This window comes from Gavia stellata, chromosome 11, assembly GCF_030936135.1.
Source record: "Gavia stellata isolate bGavSte3 chromosome 11, bGavSte3.hap2, whole genome shotgun sequence".
Lineage (NCBI taxonomy): Eukaryota > Metazoa > Chordata > Aves > Gaviiformes > Gaviidae > Gavia > Gavia stellata.
The window spans coordinates 3,748,235-3,762,257 of record NC_082604.1 but is presented as its reverse complement, the minus strand read 5'-3'; the positions used below and the strand labels follow the sequence as shown (position 1 = coordinate 3,762,257).

Sequence of the window (14,023 nt, the reverse complement as noted above, 5' to 3'; positions counted from 1 at the left end):
ATCAACAGAACATCATATGAAAAATATTTGTTCAAATTTAAGATAATAATGGAGCATGCATGGAACTTAAACTTTATGCTAACACAGTATGCTTTCATAATTTCTTTCCCTGAAATCCACTAATCTCAAATTTTATGTTTTTTTAATGGAGGTGTACTCTTTATTTTGCCTTTACACTAATGACAATCTAATGATCTTTATTTTTTTTTTTTAAAAAAAAGGATACAAACCTGTTCTTCTTCTGTAAAAGGTACAAGTGCCAGTGGTGGCAGGGGCTCCTCTTGTAAAATAGGCAGAAACTCCTTATCCAGAAGGTCTGAAGGTATCTGTATGAAAGGAAAATAGCATACAAATATACCCAAGTATTTCCATTTCAGAGATGATGCCACATACTTTGATTTACAAAAAATGTTTTATCCTGCCAACTCTGTCTCCATCTACCTGGTACACCAGTACTTCCAATAACATTTACTGAGGGTGGGTGTAACTCCACTGCAAATTTACACACAGCCCCCAGATGATAAACTCTTATAGACAAAACACCCAAAGCATCCACCACCCACAACTGTAATATGTAAAGTATCAAAATCATACACATCAGAATTCAAACTTCCACATGGCTGCAGCTCAAATCTGTACCAAGTGAAATTTCATCTGGTAAATTAAAAAAGTATTGCTTTAACTTTAATGCACTTTTATAGCCAGATTTTTATTTATACATTAACAAAACTACAATATATAGCACAGAGGTTGTATTTGATTTAAAGTCAGCATTTCCAATTTACAACCAACAAGGACAGTAAAACAAACAAAAAAAAGTAAAGTGAAACTATAGGTATAGATTTATTAAGTAGAGAACACTGATGATTTAAATCGAAATACATTTTAACACTAATTTTTAATCAGTCCATCGTCAGATGGAAGCTCCATCAGCAGATGTGACCTTGAGCATGTGGACAAGAAGCTGCAATTACAGCCAAGTGAGCTTAATTATGCCAACAGAGAACTGTTTCAAAAATATCTAGTTCACAATAGTAGAGATAAGGACTGCTTCAATTAAAATTGGGAGAAAAGCAACCTAGGGTTCTGTTTTATTTCATTTGGGTATGCACTAGCAGAAGTATTCCTGCTTTCAATCAGAGTATCTTTTAATCAGAGATGCAACTTTGCCTAATCTTCAACCAGCCAAGTTTGAAGATGACACAGTGAAAAAAGGACTAGGGTACAAGATACAGCTTAAAAACATCGCATCTAGTAGTTGACTAGAAACAGTGTCAAGAGTCCTCTCAGTCTCAATAACTAGAATTACTCAACACCATGGAAACGTGTATATCAAAAGCAAGACATACTCTAATAATAATGCCTTTCTGGCAAACACACAGGGAGAAAATACTCTTTTGGACCATTCATAGCCATGGGAGAGCTTCCCGTAACACAGGGTATTACAGGTTGTTCTGAATCAGTCGCAACTGTAGAGGTCTTAGCATCATCTGATATAGGATTCACACATTGCAAAAAACAATGACATCTGACAGGCTGACTTATTCAAGCATAACATCAAAGTTCAAACTGCAGCTTCTCAAAGTACAGCAGGATAATTCTGCACGTTAAAGCACGGCTTTAAGCTATAACACATTTAACAGCTTTAGAAAAATCTTTTACATTCAACGCCCTTGAATCCATGTATAAGCAATGCAGGGCTCCCAGCACTGTATGAAAATGTCAGCACAGTCATGGTAGGGTAAGAACATGGAGGTATGCAAAGCTAAAGGCATAACCTGACATAATTTCTTGCAGTCTCTCCCTGACTCGAGGGTAAGGCTCTAGGAGGGATTCAGACTTGCAAGTCACTATGTGCCTGCTGCAACAGTAAACCAACCTCTGTCACCATCTACAGAAAAACCTAATGTTTACAAACACAGAATGGATGAATCACTTGCCTGAAATGCTCTCTGAAATGTGACTTTTGTATCACTGAGAACCTTCACTTGAAATTAAACCAGAGGGAAGTTCTTGACTTTCTACACCGCTCTTTTGTATTTCATGTGCTAGACTGTATTTGTGTCCTGAGTCCCAGAGAAGTGAACTACTTGAGGACTGCTCTCATTCGGTTGGTAACCTGCTAAAGTGAACTGCCTTAAGTCAGGATAGATGGGGAGCTCTTGCCTTTTTTAGATGATCTGCTAATATGATCTATTGCCTGACTTTCAAGCTGAATCAAATTAACTATTTTACACTATGTTAAATAAAATCCTACTGAGGCAAGCAAATCTGCACAGCTGCAAAGAGACTTTAACCCTCAGTCATCTGTGGCAGTGGGACTGAATATGGCAATCAGGATTTTTTGTTCTCAGGGGTACAGGAAGTTGCCCCTAAAGTGGCAAAATAATCAAGCATAATGAATGCAGTTAGAGTGGGATTAAATAAGCACACACACACAAAAATCCCACAATCGGACCTCTTCAGTTCTTTGCCAAGGGATACACAATTTCTTTGTCCATAATCGCAAAATACAACTAACTATTCCTAATCACAAGACTGTCATTAGGAATACACACATCAGGCCGCCTTCCTCTTCCTGCTCACCTTATTATCCTTTAGAAAAAGTGCCAACATTTCTTCTCTCCCATAGCGATAGTCTGCTAGTTTGTACTTTGGCAAAGCCGGAGACAGAGGAGGGGATGTCACGCTCCCACCACTAGACAAAGCTCGCAGCCTAAAATAAAGCAGAAAAGCAATGAAAACAGAATTGAGGAGAATGTGTCTTCACCTACACAATCATCCCTCCGCACATATATGGATTTGACACAAACAAAATAAATCCAGTACTGAAAGTAAAGGAAAGACATTAACAGTTTAACTTCAAAATGCTAAAACTTGGTGCTTCAACAAGAGTGAAGGAGCTTCCCTCCTTTTTCCCCATAGCCAGGAGAAAGAAAGAAAAAAAAAAAAATCCCACAAGCACATCAAGGAATTCAACTCATCCCCTGGAGAACTCTCTGATGTTGACTATATAGCAAGCTAGCTACACCCCTAAAGCCTTGACTAAGCTATTTACATTGGCTGCACAAAATTCAGTTGTAATCTTCCATAGCTATTAATTACAACAGCTGCTTTTTGACAGGAAAAATTCTTCTCACACGAGGGACAGTGTGGCAAGCATTAAGGAAAAAGTTTATTCAGATGTTTCGCAAAGTTTAGCAAACAGCATAGAACAGTAAATTTTGCAATGAGGTTTCTTCTTGTATGGCTGGAATCCTACTGTACTCCAGATTCCTTTTCCAAAACTTAAAATTAATGGCATTTTTCAGAGAGCGCATACATCATTTAGCTTAGCGTCTCAAAAAAAGATGTACAAAATACAGCCACACTTTACTTCAGAGACATTTCAAGCAGTAGTCTAACTTACTGCAACGGATAAATATGCTGTTAAGTTTGGTCCGATCCCATACAGGTAAGCTACTCAACTTCTTGCAGATAACATCTTTCAGTTGTATGATATTATTCCCACTCCACAGGTGGATTAGTCTCATTCTACACAATCGTTTCTTCAGCTACCCAAATATCCTGTATTTTTAAGTTCGAGGAATGTTTTACAAAAGGATGTGTGTCAAGAAACAAAACCCAAACCATTTTCCTACATTCTCCTTGATGTGCATTAGACAAGTAAAGCAATGAAAACTCCTCCCCAACAATCGCAAAAATCCTTGGAAAGGAAGGTGCTCTGTACCAAAACATTGATTCAGAGGCTACCTTTCACCTAATTATTGAAGCATGCTTTGATTTGGTTTATTGTTCTTTAAACAGAAAGGAAAAAAAGTAATTTGCAAGTCAAATGTTTATCTTATTTTTTTAGTTTGGTGCCACCCAGCGGCAGTTTCTTTACATACCACTTCCAAACAAAAAACGCCTGGGGAGGCATTATTCAAAGGATTAGATGGCTCAGCGCAATGTTCAACTCCAATGTTCAACTCCAATCCAGATCAAACGTGACCGAGAGGTTCACTATTAAGTGATACAACAGCATACATGACAGACATGACTATACTGCAACCCAAAAGAATAATTCTAAATCTTAGAATTTTATTCCATTATTCCTGTAAAAATCTAGTAACTCACTGAAGTATAATACATACTTTCATACATAATCTAATCTGGTTTTTAAACTAAATGGAGAATGAAGTCCCCTCACTATGACACAGCAATCAAGTTACTGTTAAAATATGTGCTTTTTTTAGAGTTGCCTTCCCCCTTCTCTTTTTTTTTTAATAGAACTTTGGCTTCAATCCATCAATGAATCTAATCATGTCTGCCTCTTACACTGAAGAGCACTCCAGCATAAGATATCTGCCCGGTGGGTGTATTTATAGATAGTGATAAAGTCATTCTTTAACCTTCTTTCAATCTAACAAAATAGACTGAGCACTCTCATTGTTTTCCAGGCCACAAATCATGTCTGTCTTCTTTGTTGAATCTCTCTAATTTTTGTACATTGTGTATAAAAATGTGTCAGCAAAAGTGAATACGTTATTCCAGTAATAGTCTTATGCATGCTATGTAGCAATTTTATTTCCTATAACCACTCCACGCTCCCATTTACACGCTTAAGGATCCCACCACTCTTCAGAAACCACACCATCCAGAATTCTTGTTTGTAATTGCAGTCACCAACACTTTAATAAGAAATTGGAACAAATACTGAACAATAATCACACCTGTGCCATTACTCTTTAGCAAAAGCCAGGACAATGCATGTCAGACAAGCTGGAAAACTAACAGCTGACACAAGATTATACGATGTCATGGATTCCCTTTAACACAATAGCTCATTTTTCCTGACACTTTTCAGTGCGCACATGCAGGAGGACTATGACATGAAACACACACTTTTACCATATTCCATATAGAAATGGTTTTTTAATACTGGAAAAAAAAGCTTGCTTAGCTACAGATTTAAGTCCAATAAGGACAGTGTAAGAACTTCCTTATTAATATGTATCACATGGAAAAACCAAACAAGTTAAGTCTTCTTTACTTACTTTGTGTATACCTCCAAGATCATAAACATTAGTCCTCCCTCAGATACTTGGTAGCAATGTGAATGTAATGCATTACCATAACAGGAAACCCAACTAATTTCATACACAACGCCAATTTACAAAGTGAAGACTAATTTTATTATATTGCTTTCAGTCACAGGCCAGGGACTGAGGTGAAGCAATATGGAACAACAAAGACATTATATCCCATTCAGTCTTATAATCAATTCAGTCCCAGTCAGAAATTCATAATGCTTTTTTTAAAAATTTTAGACAAGGTTCCAGAGTCTCACAAAACAGGAAAAACTTACCACTCAGGCCCAAAGTTAAGTGTCTGAGTTTCTGCTGCCATTTTTTCCTGTTGTATTCCTCTTTTTTAAAAAGCGTGAACCTGAAAAACAAAAATGTTTAATATGAAAACAACTGGAGTAATACAGTACTTCATAAATTTCTTCACAATGCATGACCAGGTGTGCTTGTGTAAAGAAGTAAAAAAAAATTGACTGTGTGCAATTTTTTTTTTTTTTTTTAAGGAATCCATTTCAGCTCTCCAACACAGATTAATTTACTAATATAGCAGTAACTGCACCAAGATATCTTCCCTAAATTAGTCTTAACAGCTCAAACAGGACACTGGATCAGGGTGTCTGAAGAAATAATTTGTACAGTCCCTTTTCAAACCAGTGATTACTGCAAGACAACCAAACATGGAGAATTTGATACATAATCCTCTTCTGTAAGAACAGTAATGCTTAATTAACAGAATTGCAGCTTCCTGACAATTACAAGAGGATAAAAAACCCACTAGAATTACAGCAAGAAAAATTTGCCAGTTAAGTGGCAGAGTATTCAAGAAATTTCCACTGCTTGTTCTTGAAAAAATAAGCCTTCTAAAGATTGAGTACATCCAGTGCTGTGACACCCTCCTAAATCTGCAGGGATATGACAGTATTTCTCTTATTCTTGGTTTTATTAAGCAAAAAACACATAACTTAAGACTTCAGCTACTTTCATTCCCATCAGCCAAGGTCCTGCAGACACTTGGGAAGGTCACGTCAAGTTCCAGTATATCAAGAGTGTATGGACCACAGCAGATGAAGCCATACTGGAGGGAAAGAACAAGACTAAGGGAAGGCTATGAAGTTTTCTCTATCAGAGCCAAGTCCAGCCCAGGCAGTTCTGGAGAGATGTCTTTCGCAGTAAGAAAATACAGCTCCTCTTTCCTTCCTACAACAGCAAAATCCAACTCTGCAGGGGAAGGGGTTTTGGGTTTTTTTTTTTTTAAAAAAAAAAACAAACACCACACTGTAGCCAAAGCCCAAACAAAAAAGGATTTGAAGCATTACCTACAAAAACTTGTTGATGAGACTTCAAGTACCCATAAAGACAGATAGTAGGGAGGGAGCTTTGCCATATCAGAACTCTGTTCCTTAATAGACCTGAGCACTAAATAAAGAGCTTCATAAGTTTGTCTATACTTTTCATGAAAATGTGATGGGAAAGGAAAGCACAATATGGGGAAATAGAAGTTGAAAGGGCATTAGTTACTGAAGAAGACGACAAAACCAAACAAAGGAAACATTTTTTCTTATATACATGATACTGAAATAATGATATTAAAGTTTAAAAAAAAAAAATCAACAGCCTGAAAGCTAGAAAATGCCAAAAAAAAAAAAACATACTAAAACTGCTTGAGCAGATTTTACCCAAATCTTTTGGGCATGAGATTACAAGTAGTTGTAAAACTCCCCACAGCCTAAATGTACCAACCAACGTTTGGCTCATATATTTTTATTACATGCCATATTAACTTTTTCCCCCATACACAATATAATTTATATACAAATCCTAATATTTTTATTTCCACAATAACCCCATATAATGCAATGGGATTATCCCCACTACATGCACCAGAAGCTAACACAAATATATCCAGCTGTTCTCACAGGCCTAGTTTCAGATGATTTTGGTCTGATTTGGGTTGCCTTTTTGAAGTGGTCAACAGCTCATCAGAACATTCACAGTATATCCATTCATCATTCTGCAAATGAGAACACAAGGTTAAGTACCTAAAGACGACATACAGCAGCCACATGTGAAAATATTGCGGGGCAATTCAAGCAAACCATCGTGCACGCTTTGGCAGAGACAAGCCTCTAACACAATTCCTAGTAGCCTTAATTGGATGGCTGTCCCTTCGCTTCCTGCAATGCCTGTAACTCTTCTGCTGGGGGGTATGGGGGGGAGAGCTTTCAGAAAAACCTGTGTGGATCACCAAGGAACCTCGGATCTTCAGCTCCTAACACTGAAGCTAGCTTAGTATCAGGAATACCAGAAAGGCTGGCACTGAATGTTAAACTGTAATGAAAACACAGCTGAAAAAACATCAGATACAAGGGTAAAGCCCTAAAAAACAGTTAGGATCAAGTGGTTTACTAGTTTTGGACCCACTGGGCCCCACTCTCTTCAGCCTCTGGGCTTCCTTCCCAAAAATTGAGGATACTGTGTCATCTTTCTCTACTAGACTCCTAAGCACTTTAGGACCTACAAGCATACTCAAAGCCTGCTGATCTTATCCCACTGAGCTGCAAAACGGCTTTCCTTGTCCCTCATTTTGGCCACCAACACTTTGTTTTGCGAACTCTCTGCTGGCTTCCTCTTCTGTGTTGCGTTCAGAAAAGTTACTTTGTCCCTAGAAGTTCTGACTGTATGAATTTGGAATTGAAAACGAGACACCTGTAAGTAGATGAAATTTTAGCTGAACGGGAAAGAAAAAAAAAACAGAACAAGAAATAGATCTGCAGATGATCTGAGTAGGTGTAACAGATGAATTTACTCTAGTAGGCAACATTACCCAGAAATAAAACATACATGAAAAAGAAATTACAGGCAAAGCTGAGAGAAAACCCTTGGAAAGCAGGCACTCTGGAAACAGGTCATGATTTGGGAAGAGCGGGGCAGAGGAACAGGAAAAAGAGACTCAAGAAAGCTAAGACAGCAAGTGCACAAGAGGAATACACTTAGCCATGTCACAGCAGACAAAACAGGGAAAGCAAAAACCATGCGCTGCTTCTGCTAGTTCACAAAGCAGCAGCCAAAAGGTAAGAGCACGGAAGGCAAACTGGGGAGGAACCTCTGACAGGGACTGAACAACACACACAGTACGCAAAGGAGAAGCTATACTAACTGGAAAGGCAAGTTGGGGTGGACCACGCGACGCTTGCATTGTGAGAGGGAAGAGTCAGGGTGGAGCAAGAGAAAGGGTGAGGAATTAAGGGAATGAATGATCACGTCATAAATGTTTTGGCCAAGGAAAAAGCATGAATTTATCAGATCTTTATCTAGATAACTTTCTTAGGCTCTAAACTTCAATATTAGTAATTAAAAGGTTAATTGTGGTCTTTTTTTTATCTAGACTGCCTCCTTATTAATCAAGGATAGCAAATCACAAAAATAATACACACTTAACACATTTCCTCCCTGATGTAATTTGACAAGGGAAAAGCCCCTTTCTGAACTGCCAGAGTTTTGTAAATCAAAATTTTCTACAAATTAATGGCTATTGATTGAGGAATCTGCACAACCGCAGATATTATATGGGCAAAGAGCACACAAGGATAGCCTCAAGTTGAAGAAAGAAACTGAGGCCGTATTTTGATCATGTCCAGTTAGCACCACTGCTTGGGCAAGAATGCTGCCTGAGGACTTCCCAGCACGCCTTCAAAGCGGAACCTTTTCTCCAAGATTTTCTTCAAATTGGGTCAATCCTCGATCAAGGTGCCAGTGCAACCCTACAAACAGTTGCATTTTTCCTGCATATTTGGGGAAAAATGGAATTGCTTCATAAACTGGAACTGAGACCCCATTTTCCTGGGATGGTACCCCAGCCACAGACCCCTATCCGCATGCAGGATTGAAAAGAGAAGAAATCACATCAACCCCATCACCAACCTGTGGGCTGGCAAGGGAAAAAAAATCCTTTCTATTTTGTCAGCAGCTTAGTACTTTGGAAGTCAGAAGTCCGTCCTCCGAGCAGACACAAAATGTAACCCAATAACCTTAAGCCTTTAAGTGGCTTTCACTCACAATTAACAGGTAATATTATAGGTACAGAAGCTGCTATCAGCAACACTCAACTAATTTCATTGGTTTGCTTTACATACAATAGTTGTTTTAGCAAGCTCGCAGTTTTTTAAATTATTTTTCAAGCACACTATTTAGGACCTGACAAATCTATTAAAGCTCTCAGAAACATCTGCTTCAGACACAAGTCAGAACTTGATTCTACCAGCTAGGTTTGTGTGTTAAAATGCATAAGATATTTCAGTTGAAAAAAATCTAAGGAAGGTCTATAATGACTGTGGCACATTTTGGCCACAAGCTCTGTTGTTTTAAAACATATCGCTACCTAATAAATATCTAGGCAAAAAGCTGTTTTTCAGAGACTTTGAAAGATCTGAACTGCCATGTTTTCCAGCCTTAGCTCAACCTCAGGATTTACATTAAATTGCCATTATAAGGTTTGTCCCTTATTCACAGGCACTTGAGTTCAGGTTTTCAGGCTATGTTAAATTCCTACATTTCCATTACAGAATTCTGTCAACTTGTACCACATGGCAATCCGTCTCACCAAGATGTTTTGCTGTTTTGGGTAGAGATGAACTTATTCTTAGCATCCCGATTTCAGATTAAGCAATGACTGCATTCAGGTCTGCCCATCTAATCTTTCCTACAGACAAAAAAAATTAAAGATTTGGACTGTCACTGCAATTTATAGCTTTGGGGCTGCTGCTTACTTAGGTTTTTTATTAACTTTGGAAACCTAAAGCTTGAAAAAAAAAGGATATACCACTGATCCTTCCTCTACACAGCTACTTTATTTTGAAATGGTCTGCTGTTTTATCAGAGATGCTCAGGAAGAAAAGTATTCTTTCCTTTCAAGGTAGTTCTGTTGCTAATGTAGGTTTGGAAAAGCCTTTTTAACCTAGAAATTGGCTGAAAATTTTGAGAACCAAAGAACACAACAGAAATCTAACATGAGCAGATTTAAAAGCAAGGAATTGCGTTCTCCTTAAACAAACGTGGAACAGGGATTTAAGAGCAGCACTCCACCATGCAGCAGAAACATTACATCAAGACAATAAAACTTCACCTTCCACAAGCAAGTAAACATTCCACAGGCAGCTACTAGAGCTAGCTAATTTCAGTGCCGTTAACTGTGTTTTTAAAAAAAAATAACAGGTTGACTGAATAATTAATGCTGATTTTCTCTCATTCTTGAAATATTAAAGAAGGTCCAGAACTATATGCAAGCTTCCTTTTAAGTACAGTGGTAAACAGGATGACTCAGGTGGCTACGCTATCAGTCTGCTTTATATTAATAATTGGCTAAAGCAGACAACACTGATTAAAGGACACTGCCATAATTATGGCCAGCCAACATGGATTTATGGAAGACATTCAGTCAAAAATATACTTTTGTAAGAGTAGAAATTTCATTGCTCAAGCAAGTAGGTGAAATAAATTTTAACTTCTACAGGACATTTCAATTAAGTAGAATGCTAAAAAGGACAAAATCATTCAGAACCACATGCAAAGTCTCCAATCATCACAACCTATTTTTTTCTTTTAACCTTCTCTTCTAAAGAATCTACAACAAGCAATCTCAGAAGGCAAAATATTCTCAAAACAGAGTAAAAAGTAAGAAGCTGTACTCTACTTCTATCGAATCTGTAACATTGGCCCACATAACTTCTAAAACATGAGGATGACAAAGACGGATATGGTAAATAATGGAAATGACACATCATCAATAATACCATTATGAATTATTCAATTACTTGGTCCAGTATAGCAGGTTGCATTTAATAAGGCCAAGCATACAATCAAGAGACTCATGAGCAGAAAACACAGGTGAGATACAACAAATGCAAGACTATTCTGGAAAAACACAGTCTGAAACAAATCTGAGATTTATGACATTAATCAGCTGAAAAGGAACATATGATACAACATTGACTAGAAGAGCTAACATAAAACGCTGAACACATATAGAGTAAATATAGAGTGGATTTTGTCACTGCAGGGATACTGTGTCCTGTTCTGTTGTCCAAAAGGCAAGAAAGCTGATAAATCAGGTGTTCAAAAATTGATAAAACATGACAGATGTGCCTTACAGTGGGGAAAAAAAAACACACCAAACCTCTATTTATTGAGCTTTGAGAAAAATTTAAGTATCTTGTTCAGTCTGTAAATGATCATGCAGGTAAGAAAGGCTGAAGACCCAAGTTTATTCAGTGAAAGGACTGAAGCAAGGCCTTCAGAAATAAGCAACGGAGTAAGTTGTTTTCAGGTCAACACAATGATTTTTCTAAAAAGTATGTTCTAGTTTAAACAGAAAATTAATTAAAAAAATCCATTACTCACCTTACACAAGATGTCAGACAAGTCACAGTAGTCCCTTCTAGCTTACCAAGCCTTTATCCTGATAAAGGCAGTGAATTTTTCAAGGCCTATCTACCCACATGCCAGCAGGAAGTTTTTCCTAAGGGAACAACGTCTAAACCATCCACTTCTCCAGAAACTACGCCTCTATTACAGATACATTTTTAGATCTCTTGAAGTCTTATAACTTTCCTGTCTCAAATCATTGCAAAAATGTTTCCATTCCTCAGCAGTTTTCTGGTCAAAAATTGTCCAAGATGTTCTCAAATGGCAGGACCCAACTGACCACCCTCTGCTCACTTCACACAGAAGTATCTAAAACTTCATGGAGTGCTGCAGCTTGCAACATGGTGCACTGCTGTCAGGAATGACAAATACAAAAAGTAGGCACCGAAGCTCTTCTGGGATAGGATGACAAGAGAGACTAAGGAGACGAGCACACCTAACAAAACCCAAGAAAAATAAAGGAACATTGAATATCACAATTCCGGATATTTTCCTCCTTTCCTACCTATTACTGTGCACTTGGTGGTTTGAGGCAGGTTAGAGAGCTATCCCCTTCTTGCTTCACCCGAACACGAACAAACGTGAAAGCTTTTCCCAGTTCCTCAGCCAGAAAGCAGCGTGACCTCCACCTTTATTACAAGACTTCCAGCCAAAGGCAGACACCAGCGATTAAGCTGCGAGCAAAGTCAGGGGACCACACCCTTGGCCCTGCCACTTGGCTGGAACACAAACCACTTCTCATTCCAAATCCTGTCCCAAAATCCTGCCAGCGCTCTTGTTTTCCAGCTGAAAAAAATCCCTTCCACATCTGTCTCTACCTTGTACATCGAAAACTGGTTGGTAGGTAAATATCTAGTCTGTGCCGTTCCACAAGATGTACAGATCAGGATGCTGAGCCTGTCTAGCTGCTCCTCAGCAAGGCCAGTAGCCACACTACATGAATGCAACCAAAACCACACTGCAGCACCTCTCTCCCACTCATCACACATATTATGCAGCCCATACATATATTCAAAATGGTAGAACAAAGCTTCAGACTACATCCACTGAAAACATTCATTGAACTAAACAGATCTGGGTTGTTGAGGGTTTTTTTGGTTTTGTTTTTAAATGTCATTTACATAAGCAGCTTCTTCAGGCTTTGTAGCCATTCTCTCCCCCCACCCCTTCTTAAGGTTTCCTAGGCATGCAGTTCTGAGACGTCCTATACTTCAGGAAACGAATATTCAACAGTGAGAAAGTGTCTAATAAAAAATCCTAAGAGAGAATTAGTATGTGTTCAGATTGCGTATGTTCATCAACCAGGAAGTCACAAGGTAACTTGTTACTACACATGAATGACAACACCTTTTAATAGCTTATCACTTTTCTCCTCTTTATGTTAATATTGCTGAAGATATTCACTTCTTTTGATCAAAGAACCATATCTTTGTGAACTGGCTTGTGATGTTATCCTGATCCTGCCTTAGCACTCTTAAAGCCTAGCATAACATAAAGAGAAAATTACATAAACAGATGATTCAGCATTAACTAAGCCTAATGTAAAAGCTTCCACTGGTTTTAATGGCAGTTGAACTGGGCCTCCAACTTATTATATCAAGTTATTAGATGCTTTTACTTAAAAACCATACTTGCCATATGCTATTTCCATGATCAGCCTCACTCACTTCATCACACACATTATTCACAGGCTAACACTGACGTCAGCCCTGCTTTGAGCAGGAGGCTGGAGCAGACGACCACCAAAGGCTGGTCTCTTCCAACCGAAATCGTCCTCTGATTCTACCATACATGGCTCAAAAACAATCAGCTTATACATCCGTTACTTGCCAGTCATACCAGCTCCTTGCCACATGACATTTTAAGTCTGAAGTTACATAAACTCAGCTATCCATTCATCGTCATAAAACATGACCCAAAGTAATCTTCACAATGTACAGAGCGCACCTTTTCCTTCTGTTTCTTCCAATCTAAACTGCCACACGCAGACCACAAACCTGTTTCTCTCCAATCTGATATACACATGTAGATCCATAGCATCTGAATCTCCCAGTCACACAAACCAATATCTTTATCATAAAATACTATAAACAGAATGCGAAGTATTTCCATTTGTTGTCAGTGACAGGATGACAAAAAAAAAAGTATTTCATAGTAACCACAACTTGAAACAAGTATTTCACTATTGAATAAAAAGGACCAAATACCCAGTAAGATACTACCTTCACAAAGTGCAAATGCATCATGCTTACTTTCACTGCCATAACAGCTATTTAAAATACAAAAATATTTTTCTAACCTGTTTATTTTCCTAACATGTTATATGTAAGCTCATTTATCTGTTTAAAATGACAAATTACATATACAAGAGCCACTGTTGAAGGCATCAAGTAATCATTCTTTCTTATTTTGGCTGTATGTTTTCAAAAATCTAGGCAAAGGATAGAAAATTATAATGTGCAGCTTTAATAATTAGCTGAGGGAATCAAAAAAAGTAAGTGATCCAAAAGGTATTGTCAACAAGGCAGTATTTT

The 14,023-nt window shown here is 38.0% G+C and overlaps 1 protein-coding gene across 1 annotated transcript in view; it reads right to left on the bottom strand.

Moving 5' to 3' along the window:
- GIGYF2 (GRB10 interacting GYF protein 2) overlaps positions 1-14,023 on the bottom strand; it is an 80,242-nt gene that overhangs the window by 62,211 nt on the left and 4,008 nt on the right. Inside the window, exons 2-4 of the mRNA XM_059822495.1 lie at positions 5,351-5,430; positions 2,587-2,716; positions 231-326 (exon numbers count right to left, since the gene is read on the bottom strand). Coding sequence (XP_059678478.1) covers positions 231-326; positions 2,587-2,716; positions 5,351-5,391 — 267 coding nt within the window. The 5' untranslated portion in view covers positions 5,392-5,430. The remainder of the gene's footprint in view (positions 1-230; positions 327-2,586; positions 2,717-5,350; positions 5,431-14,023) is intronic.